The sequence below is a fragment of the Aphis gossypii genome, chromosome 3 (genome assembly GCF_020184175.1).
Source record: "Aphis gossypii isolate Hap1 chromosome 3, ASM2018417v2, whole genome shotgun sequence".
NCBI lineage: Eukaryota > Metazoa > Arthropoda > Insecta > Hemiptera > Aphididae > Aphis > Aphis gossypii.
Window position 1 is genome coordinate 28,860,815 of NC_065532.1, and position 22,170 is coordinate 28,882,984.

At 23.5% G+C, this 22,170-nt stretch overlaps 2 protein-coding genes across 5 annotated transcripts in view; one reads left to right on the plus strand and one right to left on the minus strand.

The window, feature by feature from the left end:
• Positions 1-22,170, minus strand: part of LOC114127688 (protein misato) — a 67,986-nt gene that overhangs the window by 4,296 nt on the left and 41,520 nt on the right. Inside the window, exons 1-2 of one of the 3 annotated variants that reach the window (XM_050202452.1) lie at positions 205-816; positions 15-132 (exon numbers count right to left, since the gene is read on the minus strand). The exons of 1 other annotated variant lie outside the window; for it this stretch is intronic. In XM_050202452.1, coding sequence (XP_050058409.1) covers positions 15-95 — 81 coding nt within the window. In that variant the 5' untranslated portion in view covers positions 96-132; positions 205-816. Of the gene's footprint in view, positions 1-14; positions 133-200; positions 817-22,170 lie in introns of those variants that run through there. One more of the 3 variants, XM_027992005.2, reaches the window with a different exon arrangement.
• Positions 12,010-14,140, plus strand: LOC114127674 (ejaculatory bulb-specific protein 3). 2 transcript variants are annotated; one of them, XM_027991991.2, is made up of 2 exons: positions 12,010-12,300; positions 13,722-14,140. In XM_027991991.2, the coding sequence occupies exons 1-2, from the start codon at positions 12,102-12,104 to the stop codon at positions 13,916-13,918; spliced, it is 396 nt and encodes a 131-aa protein (XP_027847792.2). In that variant the 5' UTR covers positions 12,010-12,101; the 3' UTR covers positions 13,919-14,140. The 2 variants fall into 2 exon arrangements, with proteins under 2 accessions (XP_027847792.2, XP_050058421.1); XM_050202464.1 differs by lacking the exon at positions 13,722-14,140 and adding an exon at positions 13,209-13,689.

Sequence of the window (22,170 nt, forward strand, 5' to 3'; positions counted from 1 at the left end):
TCGAGAAAAAAAACCTGTAAATTCCAGAAGTGTGTGCCAATAAAATTAGAATAGTGACCAAATTGCAATGTTATAATTTCACGAGTTGAATTCATTTTTTAAAGATGAATAACTTTCCAAGTATTGTAATTACTAATTATTGAATTTAAAATTATATAAATTAGTAGCCCGCCTGTATGTAATTCTTTTTGTTATATTACCGACTTGAGATAACTGTACAAGGGTGGTTGAGAATTGAGATTTCAAATTTAAAAAAATAAGATTTGTTTTGTTTATACTGATCATCCGAGAGTGTTTACCATAACGGTATAAAAAATTGTAGAAAATATAATTTAATGAATAATGATCTAAGAAACTGACGGTGAAAGACTCGGCACATGGCGCTTATCAAATATCATCAATGACTAATCATAACAATAACATGATTATATTATACTGTTGATATCACGGCCTTAGAAAAAAATCATGGTTCGGAGTTGTGAGTGTATATTATAAGTTGCGCTATCTATTGGTATGAAATATTTTTCAATATTTGTGCCTTTTATTTGTTCTGTGAATTATTTGCAAAACAGTTTTATTTTATGAATGATGAGAAATGAGAATAGCGATCGAGAATCCGTCGTTTCTATTTAAGGACTAAACCAATCCCCGTTAATGTAATATTTATCAGTTATCACTAGGTACCATATTGAAGTTTTTATAATTTATACTGTTAAGTTAGGTACTTAACTTAAGTACCAATGTTAGCTTTAAGATTTCTGATTTACCTATATTGGGTCCGTCCCGTTTAATAATAACAAATTAATAAAATAATAAAATTGTAAAAATTATTTTTATTTTATTTTTTTATCAATTCAAGTAAGTACTTAATTCGTTAGTGATTGAAATATTACGTTTTACTATCATTGTGTCATCGGTCTAACGCATTTAGTTGAGGAGAAAGTAACACCTTGAAAAAATACAGCATAAATCATTCATATTTCAAATAATATGGATTATTATTGGGGTTTGCATTAAAAATACCTTTACAAAAATTGTTGAGGATAATTTTTTATTTAAAATCGTCAAAAATCTGATTTTTGATATCGATTATAACTTATAAGTAGTCGCTCTGCTAATCGAGTGTACTTCGTTGTTGAGAAAGTCACTGCATTCAATTTAAATAAATACCTAATAAAGCAATAAAAACAGTTTAATCCGTTAAAGTACAGGTTTGTATGAGATATATTATTTAGTTGAGCAATAAATTAAAATAATAGTAAGGTTAGGCTGATATAACGGCGGCATTTATCCATGTTTATAATTTACAAATCTTATACTGATCCGAATACTCGATACAACATGACCGTGGAGACACTTAGTAGTTAGTGAACAATTCATAAAATAAAATAAACACTGAGCAGCGCTCTCGAACGAGCACTCGTTTGCCGGCCGAAGACTGCGATTAGTGCGATTTATACCTACGGATTAAACTTCGTGCGCTTGCGGATTTCGAAAACACTTATAGCGCATTCTCTAGGCCGTTACATACGTTTCGCTTTGGGTATCACGTCCTCAGCGATTAGAGTTATTATAAAATATAAATTATAAATACATTGTCTATTATATATTTATTATAGTGTACATATAATTATATGAGTCTATTTATCTAGTATTATTTTATAAAATATTTATTGATTTATTGTACCTATAGACTACTGCAGTAGGTATTCAATTACTTACCACCAGTTTATGTATATTTTATAAGTTATAACGAAAAAAACATGAACACATTTATAAAAATATATTTCAATCATTAAACACAATCATAGACCTAACCGTCCTAACCTATAATTGGATTAAGTATTTACGATTTAAGTTCAAATTCAATTACAGTTGACTTCGAAAAAGCTTCAGTTGTGAACACAATTAATTATAAACATTCTAAAGCAGAATATTAAAATAATGCATTTTTTATTTATATTTATGTGTATTTGGTCAGTTCTACTGATTTTAATAAATGATAATAATATATTATGCTCAAGCGATTTAATAATAGGTACCCTTACTGACTACTGTTTTTACTATACTTAAATAGGTAACTGTTGTAATTATGCAAACTATTAGGAGCAATCGAAATAATGAGATACCAACCTGCATTGGCTGTATTAACCTACAAAAACCTTTTCCGAATTTTCGAATCACTTTTCTTTTCAATCTGTCAATCATCAATGGCTAACAAAATAACAAATAATGGTCCTAGTTTATATGAGCAGACTTAAATCAATTAAATCTAATTAAAATTATCTCTTACGACCAAACTAAAATGTTTACGTCTGTTGTTTGTGAACGATAAGATTATAAGAAGTATAAGAAGATAAAAAGGTGATATTCATGATTTAAAAATAGGTACCTATTTATTATTTTTGTATTTTATGAGGTTATAAGATGGACATCTCTGCAATTTGCAGGCTGCAAATACGTTCAAACTGAAAAGTATATTATATTATATAGGTTTTTTTATAGGTACCTATTAAGTATAAGTATTTTTTGAGATTTAAACCTACAAAAGTTATTGGAAAGTATTATATTAATGAATATTTTGTTCTAACTGCTATTAGATCTGTAAAATCAATTAAAATATTGTTATTTTTATTGTTGATTTATATTTCATACTTCTGTCTTCTGATTCTATTACAACATAGTACCTATAAGTGTTTGCATTACATTCTAAGTATTTGATCGAGGCACCTAATTACATAGGGAGAAATAATAAATAAATATAATATATTATATAATATTAAACTTAAACCACAAATCAGAATCGAAAAAATGTATATCAGCGTATTCTAGTCACAAAATAATGAGCTGCTATAGTGCTATCGCGGAACTGAAGAAGGTTTATGCTGTTAATTTCTAGAGAGTAAAAAAGTTAGACATGGTGATGGCAGATAGCGCTGCTGTAATCGTCTGGATATAATAACGATAGTATAATGTCATTTTCACTTTAAAGTTATAATTTATAAACTTATAACCAATATTAAGCACCTATTCGGAATTAATTTTTGAATGCTGTAATGATTTAAGACTGCTTTTAAATATACCTATATAAAATGCACTATTACCTATAGGTACTGCTGTATCTACTTATATACTGTCAAAATGGTAAGCTTGCAGATTGTAGGGTCCTAAATTCCTAACCTTTAAAGTCTTAGCTCTTAAGTAGGTCTTGGGGAAAAATTGTTCTGATCCGGCCTTGCCAAGGAATTCAAATACTTTTTCATTATCAACGGTAACAACATCCTCTCTTTCACCAACAGTCGTGTTACTATAGTATACTTATTTGCGTATGAATATATTATTCCATACCTCCACAATCCACATCATAATTTATTATTATATGCTGTAAATAATAACAAATATTATAGATTACATTAAGATTACAGGATACTGTATGTTTGTATAGTACACTGATACCTAATGATACTTACACGCATGATGCATGATTGACAATTGTACTACTAAATGATTGAACGATTAAAATATAAGTACCTATGAATAAATATAATATAATTACCTATACTTAAATCAAGAATTTTGGATGACAATCCCTGTTTGAAATTCCTTATTTCTAGCTATATTCCCGCAGTCTATTACTTATAATATAAATTATAAATGATAGACAGATAGACACAACTACACAAGTGTCAAGTAATAACTTGAAACTTATTTTTTTTTAGGAATATTGCAATTTGATGTTCTTTTTTTAAATACGTATTTGTTTGAAATATCAAATATTTTTAAAACTTCAGTTATTATGAATATATTAGCATAGCTGATGATGATACAAATTTGAGTTGAATACGGAATGGAAACTTTTACAAGCATTAATTGCAGTAAGACTTTTATCAGAATTATAGCACTAGCACTATCCCAAGCTTAAGGATAAATGTAATATTATCAATTATCATCAATGTAATTAATCACTAAATAATCACAAAGTTCGTTCATTTTATTATTTTCTGGTTTTGTAGCCACGAGACTTCCTACAAAACAATATCCAACTTCTATATTAAATAAAGAAATGGTAAACCAGATATATAGGTATACCAGCTACTTTCTTAATTCATCATTTACAATATTAAATTCTTGTACAAAACTTAGGCTTTGAATTTTATGATACTAAGCTTGGTCCAAATGGAAACGACATCCATTTGTGCTATCGGAAAAATAGTGAATTGATTGGTGCATTGATATCTCAAAGTCTAATATAAGCTTAATTGGATTTATTCCAACTGCGTTATTTTTTTTTCATAATTAAGTTTATGTTTTTAAAGCTTTATCGAGTAAAAAGGAAAACATCAATTTAATATAATATAAAGATAAGTAGATAGTAATCGTGTTGTATTCCCGCGATATACTGATTCACTAATCGTCACGTCGGTACATTTTCGTGTAGGAACTTACGTATCTACAGGAAAATTTTTATTCGTGTAGGAACTTACATATGAGATCGTGTTGTGTGGAAAGCCAATCGTCCAAGCCCCACATAAATATTGTGTTTTAATTACCTGTTTATAATTATTTGAAATCGATAATGTTAAGTATTTGACACTACCTAATAAAATCTAGTAAATATTTATAGTTTTTTGAATAAAAAATAAAAAATATTTTATCACCTTTTTTTTTTTTTTACTTGATATTTAAATAATTACAAACTATTATGGTCAAACACAATTTTGTTGTTGTCTACAATAATACTAATTTTACTGTCTATATGCATTATGATTTTCATTTTTTATAATATGTACCTAACGTAAAAGTACTCTACAACTCTTTAAAATATTCAGGAAGATTATATTTATGGAATCTATTCTAATAATGTACTTGTTTTTCGTAATTTATTTTTATTATGTACCTACACATTTTTAACAGGTACATAAAATAAGAACAAGGCCATATTCATTGAATTATTCAATAAAATATGATATAGCTTATGTGAAGGCAAAATTAAGTTTTTGTTTTTGTTACAATTGTAAACATCTTCTATTATACATTTATACGTGAAAAATGAGGATTTAACATTTATAAATATTTATAATGTAAATAATAGGTATATATAATTATATGATTTTATGTTTAAATTAAATACCTACATAAAAAATTAAAAATATTATGTTATAACAATTCCACAATAATATACGCATTAAATTCATTGGTTAGTCACTAGTGAATTACTAATTTCTAAATATAACTTCATATATAAGTACATTTTTACTTGTTTAAATGCCTTTACCCGAAGGTCAGTACAGAATGATAAAACATTTGATGTTTGCAAGTTAATTTCTGTTATTAGAAGTAATACTAGATACAATGTCTGTTCTTCGTTGGTTCTTCCTGAGGATGGCAGTACTCTATTTAAATTCAGCAGAACAAATCTTGTGTTATTAAATTTAATACCAGAGGGAATTGACTATGACTAAAATTAGAATTATAGAATATTATCCAGGACAACTTATAGAATTTTATTCAATTAAAATCACAACAATTTACAAATAATTTTAATTAAAAATGTATAGAGTTTTAAACTTTATTAATTAATAGACTTAGTTTTATACAAGGGTGCTAATATGTTTTTTTTACAGTAATTTAAAAACATTTAAGTATCATTTTGTAAACATATTTCAACTTAAATTTTCAAAAATTGGAAATTAGAATTAAAAAAAATCACGATTTATATAATGAGTAGGGATTTGAAACTTTTCGACTTTATGTATCTGTATTTTATTTTACTGTTAAATGATAGACATCTTGAAAATACTAATTTGAAGATAGTAGTTATATTACATTCATTATGATTTTTATGACATTTTTTTTTAGAATAAATTTATTTATACGCTTTGTTAGTATTAGACTATTATTTCTAATAGATTTTATAGACAGAGCAATAGAGAAACTTAGTTTCTAGGTTTTTTATGATTTACCTTTAAAAATTAAAACAAATACAAATAAAAGGATATAATTTTATAATTATATTAAAAATAATTTAATGTTAAAATTGATTTCTTCATTATAGAATAGTAGGTATATTTATGATACTTATTACTTATAAGTTTTAAGTTATAAGTTATAACTCATTATATTATTATAAAGAGTTATATCTGTGTGATAAGAATATTTTAAATTTGTAGGTATATACAATTTTAATTTCAATTTAAACTACATTTTGTTTGCTATATACATTATAGATTAGAATACCTTAGAATTTTATTTCGGTATGAATTTTAAACTCAATATTATATTTATTATTGCGATATCAAGAAACATGTTTATACAAAACTATTTTGGATGATAAATCTTGCAATTTTGGTTTTAAATTAAAAATATTAATTCACCATAACCAATTATTTTTGTATAATTTATTGTAATACATGTATAGAATTATAAATCTAATGATATATTATTATATTTTACTCGTGGTTCCTTCAAATCATGATTTAATTTTTAGGTTTTTACGGTACAAGTGAGTAATTTAAATCATTGTAACTTAATATATACATATTATACTACACAATATATTCTAGTAACATCAAATCAAATCAAGTGAGTTTTAATATAAAATTATTATTTTATATACAATATACCTAATACGAGTATATATTAGTATACTGTAGTTGTTCAATAATTATAGATGGAGAACTCACATATTGTAAATAATGTATAATGTTGTACAATTCAATTGATGCAGTCGGTTGCAGATAAATTATATCTTCAGATAACAACATACCTATTATGACTCATAATAACAAAAAATTATAGAAGTTCATAATTATTAATTATTAGTATAATAGAATAGAATACAATTTGAAACAAAGTCTACTCTTTCAGTCATACACAATATTATATTTTATAGTTATAAATTGCATACTTAATATTCATGTATACTTAATATTATTTATATTTTTTGATTTTAATCATATTTTTAGAATATTTCTTACCATTTGTTAAATTTTCCATTACATTAACTCATTAACACAATATACTTATAGTAAATTAAATAGCAGAAAATATTTAGATAGGTATGATATATACATGGTAACAATGGTTACATTATTTAATTGTTATATATTTATATTATATTTGAACGTTATTGTAATTGCTAATCGGACTAGAAGTTTTTTTATAGATTTGTTGTAGTGTTACGGTTGTAGAAATAATACATGTGTAATAATTGTACTCGAACGAGTTATTATAAAAGGAAAGCGTAAAATCAAGGTCTTACTTCATATCATGTTTAAATAAAATATATGATTATTATTAAATAGGTACATACATATAAGATTGATATTTAATTTTAATATTCAATCTTTAATAGTTACGATTGAGTTAGTAGATATTTGACGTTTCCGCCCTGGACTGAGATATTTCCCACCTGAATCAATAAATATTTTTAAAAAATATATAGAATGAAATATACTTACAAGAACACTTCCATTATTTACACCTTCCATATGAAACGTGTTTGAGTTAACTAAAGTTGATATAAGTAGAATAAACTATATCGGGAGGGTGGAATAATACATTTGCAACGTTAGTGCAAATTAATTATCCAAATAATTGGCTTTTTATTGAAGTTCTACAGATGAGCAACACAAGTGCATCAATAAAAATTTTAAATTATAGATCAGAAATTTTTTTAAAAATCTGTAATCATACAGATTAAAAATGTTAGGTAATAATAATATATAATATATACAATAATATATGTTTTAAAAGGCATTAGATAATATAGGTATTATCATCATACGATTTTAATAGTGTAATATTTTGTTTTTCAATGGGAATTGTAATAATCAGTAAAAGGAGGTGTTTAGGGACGTTGACTAATTCTAAAATATTAAAAGCGAAAAAAAGATAGGTAAATGGTTACTATTATACTGTACATTAAGTGTCATGTAAGTCACAATTGTATGGGTATGTTAAATTTGAAGTCAATGGGATACGTCATCATTGTATACGAAAAACGATTGTGAACGGAGACAGTTTACCTGTCTATTTGATTATACAAATAATATTTCCTGATGTTTTTTTGATAAACATAGCTAATAAAGTCATTTATTTAACTTTAACTTTTGATACTGCAGCAGGTTGGTATAATTTTCTTCGAAAATATTACAGGTATTATATTATTAGTATATAAATAGTATATTAATAATATTATTAATATAATATATAAACACATTTAACATTTAATAAACATTTTTTTCATATATTATCAACGTAATATATAACTTTAAATTTAATAATATATTTTTGTAAATACTGCTAACAGTAAAAATAGATCATATTTTAAAATAAATAAAAATTTTATTACGTATAGTAAAATTCATAATGATATAATATACATATGTGTTAATTTCCCACAAATACTAAATAGTGTTTTTAAATTATAACATAATAATTAACATAGTTATTTATTTTTTATATAAGTTATTTCGTCCAATTTTGAACTTTAAATATGTCTATAAAAGTTAGTTCCTTTATATTATATTTTAAGATTTTATAGTTTCAGTATGAACTATTGTCTATGTATGAAGAAGCTTATATTCAATTTTCAAAACAAAGATATAAAATATAAAGAAATCTACAAATTTAGTAGATAAATTTAATAGTTTTGCAAATTTTTGAAATTTTAAACGAATTTTATTGTAATTCTTAATTAAAATAAATATATATATATATAAAAAAATGTGAGTGTGTATTTTTAATATTTTTATGTAGATATAAGAACTTATATGGGATCTTACTCGTATTTAATGTTAAAAATTTTGACCTAATGAATAATTTTTAATTGGCATTTATTGAAAAAAAACTAAATTTTCTCATGTCAATAAATAACTCATAATAGTTGAGTATTTTATCATTTAATGATAATGATAATATAACCTTTGAGAAGAAACAATTAATTTACGAGTATATAATAAATATTGAATGTCGTAAATATGTTAACTTTAAATATTCATAAAAATTAATCTAGTTTTCCAGTAAATTTTATTTTTATAAATATAGGTTGAATAATTAAATTAAATTGCCAATCTTAGATATAAAAACAAAAAAATTTATGAATTTATAACTTTAAAATAATTGTAGATTTTTAAAAACTTAATAATATACAAAAATAGTGAAATAATACATAATCATCTTTTTGTCAAAGTTAATCAAATATAAAATAATTATTTATATTAAATACTTTGCTTTCAAATACTTTATATAAATAATATTAATTAGTAATAAATAATAATAATAATTAGTTTCTATCTTGTATAATATTAGTCTTTAAAGTTATATAATAAATATTAACTGATTAGAATAAAAATAAATCAGATATGGTCAAAACTATTTGGCAGTAAAAACACCTTTTTATACATTACTAGCTGAATCACTTGTAACAGTCGAGTTATAGTGGAAAAAATAGTTAAATAATTATAATATATAGGTAATATTTATAAAACATTAATAGTTATAAACTTATAATAATGGAATATGTTTAATATTTAGAAACAGTATAAAATATAAGCTTATTTGATTTATGTTATAGTTTTAATAATACTTATATATAGTCACAGATATCGGGTATACTGCAAATATCTCACTAATATTTTCAAACAAATTTAGAAATTAATAGAAATTAAAAAACCTACGCTTATGACGATGACGACGACGACGACGACGACGACGACGACGACACAAAAGTAAACGTGGGGGCAGTGGGGATTATAAAATATAATATGTGTGTGAGTAGTGAATTGTAAATATTGCTACGTAATTACATGGAACTATGGAAACTATAAGGAAATATGGAACAATATTTATAATAACTCTTTAATTAATATTTTTTTAAACTTATTTTTTTAAATAGTTCATTAACATAACAAACACTTGCGTTTAATACAAAAATAAAGTAAATCAATCAGTTCGGATAACTCAGATATATCTATCCAAATAAATCGCTATACGTTTTAATCATATAATATAAAGGTAGAGATAAAGATAAAGACACAATGTACATTGTACACATTATGTAAACTTAATTTCATACGAAATTATTAATTAATATTTATTCATTTATTTAAGACTTGAGCAGCTTAAAAATTAAACCTAATAATATTTTGATTTTTGACAGGTACCTTCTATTATAGTTATAGATATAAATAGTAAATTCTGATATTAATTTATTTTTATTGAAGATTTTAATAAGATACTGTTGTTACTAAGATGAAATTATTGTTGTTATTTTATTGACGTTTTTCTACGGAAATAAACAACCTACTAATGATATGTTTGGTAAACTTTTATCCCTACAATTTATTCTATAATGGTTTTCAAACAGCCTAGAATTCGAACACTAAAAACATATAATATGTAATATGTATGTTACACACTGTTATTACTACTAGTAATAACAGTTATAATTTATCTATATATATTATGTCTTATTTTATGTACCTAATATTTATCTATCAGCAACAAGTGTTAGTACTAGGGTGTGGACTTAAGTATCCTAGATAACAAGAAAAATGCCTGTAAAGAATACAAGAACTAATGTACTAATATTACAAAATTTTAATAAATGTTCTTTAAAATTGTTTTAATCATAATGATTTAATAATAATAATAAACCTTGATCAAATGATATAATTCAAATTTACATAATTTTTTATTTACGTATAATTTCGGTTAATGCTGTAAGTCATAAATAAAATCTATTTATCTATATATACATAATACATATATATATGTTGTGGGAATATTTTCAAATCAGGCATTTTACTAAAAACCTATAGGCATATAATCAAAGAATTTAATTTTTTAGCAATTTTAGTATACATAATTTAATAAAATGACTAGATATTTAAACAAATGCCTATTTCAAGTCAGGCAAATAATAAAAATGAAGCATTTTGTTTTACTTCAAAAATTCAATTATATTTTCTATTAATTATTGCTATTTTACATAAAAAATTAAAAAAAGAACTATGTAGCCATTATTTAAAATTTAAAACATAAAGATATATTGATAATTATTAATTACGAGTTAAAGTACGAATATACAAAATCAATAGAAAGATTATTATATTATAGTTACAAATTTTTGTTAATTTTCATTTATTATTTGTTGTTATATTTTATTGTTTGTTAGCATTTGCTGGAACATTGAATAAAAGAATACATTATTCATTTAAACTATTACCTAGTTATTACACGATTAAATAAATAAATTGGACTGAAGCTAGTATATATTATTCTGTACCAAAATTACAATAGTTTGATGATCAATTGGAAATTTAAAAGGTATTAATAAATTTAATGAGACATTGTTGTAGTGTGTTTTAAACTGTATAAATTCTAAATTGAATATATATTAATTATTCTGAAATGGTTTATTTTAAAATTTTAAATTATCCAATAGTTTCCAAGAAAATGGCAATAAACAACACACTAATGAAGAAAGAAATAATATGTAAAAATATATTATAGGAGTAGTTTTTAATCCTCAAGAATATTATACTAGTTTATCATTTTTTACAATACTTAGTTATATTTAATATTATATTTATAAAAATCAAATGATTTTCACTATTTTATTTTTACAACAAATAAATATATGTTTTTGGCAATGTCCATGAATTAAAAATCTAAGTAAATAAGTACATGGATAAATTAGGCTTTGTTACGTTAGGTTACAATTTAGGATTAATATTTTATTTATCCATGTGTGACCGGAATAAACAATTTCCAAGGTGGAAATATTCACTACCATATTACATTGGAAAGAAAATGCGTCTGATACTTCTGATATGTATGTCCAGTCAATGTTGTATGCTTGATATAGAGGGGAATTCCAAAAAATATTCGATTCGGTTCGTTTAGCACACTAACAAGCCCCCGTAATATGTGACGTCATGGTAAGATATGTAATATTTCTGTAACATTGAATTGTGGACTGTGGTAGCTATATATAATGGAAAAATCATTCTACTTCAAGTTACAATTCATTTCTGAATGCTATAAGACGTCTTTTTCACTTTTAAGTACAATACACTAAAACGTAACATAACAAAATGATCAAACTCATTCTAGCAATTGCTTTTTGCGTCTCTATAACTATGACTGTGGTCCAGACAGCCCCGGCTAAATATACTACTAAATATGATAATGTAAATATCGATGAAATTCTGAACAATGACCGTTTGGTCGCCAGCTACTTCAAGTGTCTGATGGAAACGGGAAAATGTACACCAGAAGGCGAAGAAATTAAACGTGAGTATTTACTTCTTTTTAAACTTGCGCATTGATTAATTAATTATCTATAGACGGTAATGAAACAATTATACCTACTTCATAAATTAAATATCGTTTTTGATTATTTTATTTTGCTTAATAAATTTAAAAACAGTTTATTGAGTTTTAAAAGTACAATAGGAAGTTGGTGGATACTATTAAAATATAAAATAACAATAATATTCTAAGAATTTACTAAGAATTTGCTAATATCTAGAATTTATTTAATTATTTTTTTATTATAAGCTACTGGTATAAACTATGTCAACTTGATATATAACATTAATTGATATGTTAGCTTATATACGTATTACGTTTATTAATATTTCTTCTTTACCAATCATTTTCAATAAAATATTTATAATATTGTAAAACCCAAAACATTTTTAACATTTTTCTTTATAATTGATTTTTCATAAAAATATATATTATAGCCTATAGGTACATTAAATATATAGTATATATTGTAATGCACGTTGTTATTATTTTCTTTTATGATAATTCATATTCATATCAAATTACTTTTACATCAATTATTGTTATCGTTATTTATTTTTCCATTTTTATTAGTAAAAATGCATAATTCGGTTTGATGTATTTTACGTTAAAAATATAATAGTTATATTTGGCGTAGTTAATTATACGTAATTTATGTTACATAATATTATATATCAAAAGAAAAAATAAATTTTTTAAAGAGATAAATAGGTATAGTCATCCAATAACAAATTATGTATTACGTAATACGTTGTTACATCAACGTATATTTTATTGAAACAAACGTGAATAAAAAAACGTCTTAACTAATTATCATTTTATACATTTTGAAATGCAAAATCATAAAATAATTGTTTTGTAAAATATTACTATAAATAAGTTATTTACAGACGTAGGAGTTAAAGTTTTGAATGCAGCATTTGCTAATACATTTCAATATATGCCTCCTGAATTAATGGGCACTATAGCGGAAATGCATGGGGCAATCAACCAGGCATATCAGAAAGAAGCTGATCAATTAACACAAAACAATTAAATTAAAATACAATTTGTCATTCTCATACGTTATAGAATAATAATTTTTACAGTTTTCGTCTTACATATTAACTTACATATTAATATATTTTTTTTGGTTAATAAAATATTATACATTTATTCAGTTAAAATAAAACCATTTTTTTAATATTAGGTTAATTATTCCATGCAAGGTGTAATTATTTTTTGATCTTATACCTTTCCATTGTTTTAGATTGATTGTTAAAAAATAAAAATAAATTCTACATAATATTGAGCTTAAAAAGCAAAGAAACTTATATGGTCTTATAAATTCTTTAACTATATTAATGTGTTTATGTTATCAAATTTATTGATTAATATTTGACTTGTACATAATATGGTTACAGGGTGGTTACCAGAAGCAATAGAGAATAAATGTGAAGACTGTTCTGAAAAACAAAAATTGGGTTCTGAAAAAATCATTAAGTTTTTATTTGAAAAGAAAAATGATATGTGGAAACAACTTGAAGCAAAATACGATCCTCAAGGAACATACAGACAACGTTATGCGGAAGAAGCAAAAAAATTGAACATTAATGTTTAAATTAATGAAAAATATAATCATAATTATTTGTATTATTTATCCATAATATAAATGAGTAATGTATTTTTTTGTTATAAAATGGCACATTCCATAAATACTTTTATTTATTCACGCTTATTGTACTCTTTGATTCTTTCATATAATACTTTATAACTTTTTTAAGTATAATATTTATTATTTATGCATTAAAAAAATATATATACATACGAGATAATAATCAAATATCTATTTGTTTTTATTTTTGTTACTACTCATTAGTGAAAAGTAGTAGTATATTATTGATAAAACGCTAAATAGTATTTTTAAGTTTTGAAATCGTTTTCGTTGTGAAAATATAAATATATTATATGTATATTATGATGTTACACCTATAGAATACACTATTTTCTTCAAAACATTAAACTGTGAAACAATGTTAGGTGTGCAGCATACTTTAAAAGTTCCACTTGTTTTAATAATATTTACAATTATTTAATTGTTAAATAAACTAAATTATGGGTGGGGGGGGGAAATAAGTTTCTAGGACAGGGTCCATTCATATTATAAGTTTTATTTGTTATATCTTTGACTATACATAATCATATTAAATATTAATTGTACACTCGCTTATATTTATATACTGAATAAAAGAGTTTTTGAGAATTTTCTATGATATCAAGACAAGCGCCAATAATAATTAATTTTTAACATGCATTTCCAAAAATTATATTGATTCTAAAAATACACTTGCTCCTACACAATACATTTAAAGGAGTAGAATATCTTACTAATGTTACTTTGTATGATTTTAAGCCGTGAAGCGATTAGCGAGAAATTTGTTTGTACACATTTTAGTTAATACGTTTTATGATGTGAATTAAAGTTTAAATTTACATATTTATATAAATCAAACTTATAGATTTAAAAGTTAACATAGATTATACTACAAATGATTCTTTTTCGAAATTTCCTGCATTGGATTTTGACATTTTTAGGTAAAATAAATAATAATAATATATTTTTGAGGAAACTTATATTTTATATTTATCCACGTGCCAAGGGTCCACTTATTAAATAATTTCTAATCGAGGTAAAATCTTACAAAGTACTCATTTTATTTATAATAAAGAAGTGATTGGATAGGTTGATGACAGTATGAGATTAAAACATGTTTTGAACAAATCAAGTTTTGAAATTATTGAAACTTATATAATATATTGTATTTAATTTTAAGGGCATACGATATCCATTGATTATTATTTTAATAATAATAAAAAAAAACTAAACGTAGTCAAAATTCAAGTTTAGAGGTTTTACTGTAAGGTGTTAATAATACATTCGCTAATATTGTTATTTTTTTGGGTAATATATCTACTTTTAATTTTTAATTTTTACGACTAAATAATGACTAGAGAGACTAGTTGATGAGTTTGAATTTTTTTTTAATTTAATCTTATATAATTCTAATCAAGCTACAAATTTAACACACACATATACATTTAATAATTCTTTCTATAAACCATTAAGTCTTCCAATCTGTATAATTGACATTATTTATTTTGCTTTCTCACTATTACCGGTGCCATGCAATGATAATTAATATTTTTAAACATTTGTCAATGAATTACCTAGGTGTTGTGACTTATCCTAATAAATAATAAAAAGTATTTTTAATTTAATATTTAAACCTAATTATAAATACTATTGAAAGATTGTAAAAAATCTTCATTTTATATGAAATATATTATTAAAAGTTACTTCATTACCATAACACGAGGAAGAATTATAAATAAAAGATATAAAATATGTAAATAATTATTTTATTTATCTATAAAAATTGTAAACCATTATATAAACCCCAATTAGATTTCAGATAAAGCGAATTACTAAGCTGGTCTTTATTTATATTGACTATACTCTATAGGTCATAGATACACATTTAATTATTTTAATGTTGTTTAGAGTAATTTATTTAGCTAGTATAGTATTTTGGGTGTTAGTTACTTGAAATAAAATGATTTATGTACAGCGTAAATATTCAATATTGTACACTCAATTGTTGTGAATGTATATATGAGATTCAAAATTGTGATCATCAGCGTTTATATTAGAACACTAGATAAATGATTACTTAAGGTATAGCAATAGAATTTTCATACAACAGAGTTTAAATAAGTCATTGTACTCATAACTATAAAAAAATTAATCTTCTCTAACTAGAATATTATAAGTTTATTCTACTTATATGTGTTCCCCATCTATTTATACATGTACAGTTTCATTATAAATGTTTTAGTAATTTTAATTTATGTTGCGCTGAACTACAGGTACATAATAAATTAAAATATATATAATATATATTTTTAAAGAACTTAATTTAATTTCTAATAAATAATAACCTTTGTGATACCAAATATATTTTTATTAATTAAGCATAATAAATAAAATTTAAGATATAAGGTAAATATCATGATATAAAATATATGCATATCGACATAAAAATATTATGATTACGAATCATAACATTAATTAAAAAGACTATAAGTTATAAAAATTTAATTAATTATTTAACTTAATTTGATTTTATCTTGCGTGTTTTCATTATTTCAACAAATATTTATATATCTCACTGTGTTATCAGTATATCGTGATATGGCCTTATGGACTAAAGTATTTCATAAAAATATGCACTTTATACAATACAATATTATTGAATTAGATAGGTTACTTTATGACACAAGGTAAATATAATTCTGAAGAATATTTTGTTGTTAGATTTAAAAACCATATAAATTTGATAAGAATAATTTAATGATAATTACAGAATAAATAGTACTTACTTGGATCGTTTATAACAATGTACTGAACAAGAATATACAAATATCCATAATCTGTTAAAATATTATAACAGTAGTTAATTCGGTCAAGGAATCTTATGGAAAATTCGTTTTAGATACGCCGTGAGAATATTTCAAGGTTTCTTTATTTCAGTTTTTTTTTTATTTAATTGTACTCTCGATTATTTTGTAAAACGTGCAAAACTATATGTGTAACAATTAGAAGGTTTGTTACATTTAATGGACTTCAAAAATATAAATAGTGTATTAAAAATAATGGTTTGTAAACATTGTGACACATAATAAATGTTATTAGCCACCCATATTCACCTATTTATTTGAATATTTAAGTAAATTCGAGTTTCGGTTAATCAGTTCCGCATTGTTTCCGTCTTCGGTGAACTATGAAACCCAAGCGTAGAAGAGGTAACTTCCGGATAAATCAGCTATGTTTAAAAGTACAGCGTATCTATCGATAGATCCCATAATTGATCTTGATCACAAGAATAAACTATCTATCTAACTACTATTTCAAACGTAATTATTCTATTGTTTTGAAAAACCATGTTCAAGTTGGTCTTCACAACGATTATTTTAGGTTTCGTGTCAACGGTGCAGTGTGGTCCAATGCCACAATATCTGATAGACGGTGGTCAAAATCAGAGACAAGACGTACAAAACCATGCAATTGACCGCTTTACGACTAGACTGGTGGGAAATTCTAAAATTCGCGAAAATTACCTCAATTGCTTTTTAGATGATGGACCGTGCAGTCCGGAAGCTAATAATATTAAACGTAAGTATACATTAAATAATTAGAAGATATTAAGATTGTTCCATTAATATCAAATATAAAATACATTTTTGTTTGATTTGGGTATAAGTAAAATTATAATACCTATAATAATATAAGCATAATATATACATAGTAAAAATAAATGACTCTAATTATTATTGTATTTAAAATTATAAAAATTTAAAATATATTATTTTTCGTAAAAATTAATCATTTTTAAAAAGAAACTTAAAAATACACAATAAAAAAAAGTTCACTGTAGCTAAAAGAAATCTATTAAATATATTTCACCAACATTTTTTCAATTATTATAATAATTCTTTGTATAATTGATAGTTATGTATATTTTTAATGATTTTACATATTTTAGATATCTATAATAATAAAACCAAAAGACATTTTTTTAGTTGCCAGTAAACTAGAATCAAAAAAAGCCAGTAGAAGTGGTTTAAAAGTTATTACATATATATATATATATATTATACTATATACTTAGTAATTGAATAGAAATGTGTGTGAATATTTAAAAAATTGAGATTTAAAAGATTTTAAAAGTAGTATTTAGTATATTGGTTTTACATTAACAACTTAAGTTTTTTGAATTTATAAATATTATTATTATTTGTTAATTTTGGAAATGGTTTTGGTTGATAATGTTAGTACTTATTTAGTCAAAAGTAAATTTTTTGGCAAAATTAGTTTTGCTTTTTGTTGTAATTTAAAAATGAATAACTATAGATTATTGAATTTTCACCAAATATTTGTATTAGTATTTATATACATGATATGATTTTGAGATTTTTTTATGAACTTCTAATCTAACTTAAAAATGTTGTCATTATACAAATTAAAATATCTTGAAAAAATTTAACAAGGTTTCACATAAGTTCTAAAATAATCAAAATAATTTTAAGCTAATTATAGGCATTTTATATATTCGAATACTTGTGTTTTTTAGCTTAAAAATAAAACATAAAGTCCCTGTTTGTTGATTTATAAGTTTAGGTTTTTTATTGTAATTCAAAAAAAAAGTTAATCGAAAAAGGATTTGTAATTTTTATCATTATGTTTACTAATATTTTTTTATACATAATGCTTAATTATATTAATTTTAAGCTATTTATCATTTAAATCATGATTATTTTACCCCCAAGTATGTTAAATATGTAAGTATAATAATTTAATAATATAGATTTCATATTGTAATATATATATATAATATATATATATACCTAATTCATCCATATTTACTATTATATATAAATTTTTTTTTTTATTATAAATTAGCTTAACATGCCATATAAGTGTATAACTAATAATATAATAAGTAAATAATAGTAATATAATTGTATTATAAAATGTTCTTTGAAATATATTGAGTGCTTGTACTCAATTTTATTTATAATTGTTTTTCCAATGTAATTATTTATAATTAATTTTAAATTTAACTTATCAGATACGTAAGTCTTTGTATTTCGGTTTTTTTTATTAAATTACAACAAAATTAGTTTCGTTAAAAATGGATATACCATAAATATCACTATTTTTTATACGATTTTTGTCTAACGTTGGTGGATATTACAGTTTTACTTTTTAATGAAAAAATCATAATCAATCTTTTATAATTACAAACTAAATTCAAATTTCAGTATATTTTTAGTTCATATTTTTCATCCCACTACTTATTTTTCCAAAATAAAAATAAATTGTAGTTCTATTATTCTATAGCAATCTACACTATAATATTATGTATTAAACTAATTGTATAATTGATCATAAGGTATTTGATAAATATTTATTAAAACAGATTTTATTAAACCCACTTTTGTCGTAGCAGGTATGGTTCCCGATGCTATCCAAAACGAATGTGCACATTGCACTGAATTACAAAAAAGAGTGATTGAAAAAATGATGTGTTACCTGAATAATCACCAACCGGATATATTAAGAGAAGTAGCTGCCAAATTTGACCCAAATGGAGAATATATGAAGCAATTTATTAATAACCTAGAGCGGAATGGAAATGAACAGTTTTTAAATCCAAATATATTCCAAAACCAACCACAGCCAAATCCAAATCAATCACAACAAAATCCAAACCAACCACAGTTCAATCCAAATCAACCACAGTCCAATCCAAACCAACCACAGTCCAATCCAAACCAACCACAGTCTAATCCAAACCAACCACATCTACATCAAAATCAACCACAGTCCAATCCAAACCAACCACATCTACATCAAAATCAACCACAGTTCAATCCAAATCAACCACAACTAAATCCAAATCAACCACAGCAACATCAACCACAGTCCAATCCAAACCAACAACATCTACATCAAAATCAACCACAGTCCAATCTAAACCAACCACATCTACATCAACACCAAACACAACAAAATCCAAACCAACCACATCAACATCAACATCATCATCAACAACAACAACCAAAACAAAATCAATACCAACCACAACAATATCAAAACCAACCACAACAACATCAACACGAACAACAATTAAAAGCAACGGTAGTAACTACGGCACCAATATCTTATACGGCAACTTAAAAACCTTGACTCTATAACTATTAAAATTACGATTGTGTATTTATGTACAAAATAGAGTCAAAATTACTGTTATTTATTTCACAAGGAAATTATAAATTAAATGAGTAAAAAAAAATACAAATATATGTAATACGTAGTAACGGTTATTTTTTCCCCCGTTATTAAACTATTATTTTTAAGACACTCTATATTTATATTTAAAAATAAAGATGAATTCAACATATATTTATACCACTAATGTAAATATTTTAAATGGAAATATATATTTCATAATGAATTTATTATATTATTATTATTTATTACCTATATAATATGGCTGCATAGTCTTATAGAAAATATAATTAATTAATATAAAATAATAAATTGTTTTTAATTTTACCTGTTTTAAATAAATTAATATTCTAATAAATAAAAATTAAATTTTAATCAATTCATATATTTGAATTGTGTATTAATATGATTTAAAATACATAACAGTGATAGTATCACGCATTGTAATAAAAGTAGTTTAAAAAAAATTGTATACCTACTAGTTTTAAAAATACTTTGAAATTATTTTAATAAATACAGACGTTACTTTTTAATATATGTAAACAATAAATATTAAACAAGCTTACGATATAGTTTTTATGATTTTATCAATAAACCAGTAAACTTATCTAGGTATAACATCCTGAGTAATTTAAAATAAATGAATGAATCTAAACCATTAATACTTTTAGAAATAAAAACGATTTTATGTTGAATAAAATGATCATCTGTTGTATTATTTATTTTGTTTTCAGTAAAATTGATTGAAATGAATTATTATTTTTATGAAGTTATGCAATTTACAATAAATATATCATATTTCATGCATAGATGTATTATAATACATTAATATTCAAGGAATTCAGCTACCATGTCTTGTAATGTTCTGCTTTGCTCTTATTTGAAATGCCTTGAACATATAGATACCTAGTTCAATGATATTTCAATCAGCAGCATACTGTATGCCTCGTATTTTTTTTTTTTGCGTTTTCCGTTTATGACCGGTTTTGTGCAGTTGTTTCATTTATTTACATGGATTATATATATTATTATGCATTATTATAAAATATATTGTAAATCGATGTATTAATTTACTTAACGATTGAAATAAATATGGTGTTCTAATAGTATTTCAAATAGCATTTTTAAATTTACATCTGATATTTTAAACATTTCCATATATTTGTATGATTTTTAATTAACTTATACGTCATTATATGTATGTAAAATACAATTTGCAGTAAATAAGTAATCGTATTTTGATAAAATAACAAACTTATTTAACAGTACCCGAGTCATATAAATAGGAATATTGAAATATTAGCCATATTTGATATCAAATCGAAACACAACTTAAAACAATTTGATTGTTTCATAATACTATAGATCTTTTAATATTAATTAATTTTTTATTACTTCAGTTAGTAGTTGTATGGTACTTACATACACTCACAAGTTATGGATTAATGCTTAATTAAATATACAGATTAATATATATACGAGTATATATATAAATTTTTATAATATATGTAATATTAATAAAATAGTTGGGTATTTAAAATGAAAGTTGTTTAATTGCATATGATTTGTTATTTTATATTTAACATATTAAAGTAGAATATAAGGATCAACTCATTATAGTAAATATTAATTCATTTTGGAGTTGAAATTGAAGTATTTTTTGAATAATAAGCAAAGACATTTTAAACTTTTTAAAGTATTTATTATAAAAAATTACAGATTTCTGAAAAATCCAATTAAGTGAAAACCTAGGCCAACCTCTACGTCAAGGTTTTATTAAGATGTCGCTCACTAAATCAATATTCTATATTATAAACTTTGTATACACATAAATATAATTTTTTTAATGACATTCATAATTATTGAACTAAATATTTTTGAATGACTCGCTCTCGTAGACACAAAGTAGAAGTTGATATACAATTATTTATATTAGTTACCACCAACATCGGGAGATGAGCAGGTAAAATAAAAAATGGCAATATGGCGTTGATGTTTGCGCAGAGGATGACGGTGACCTT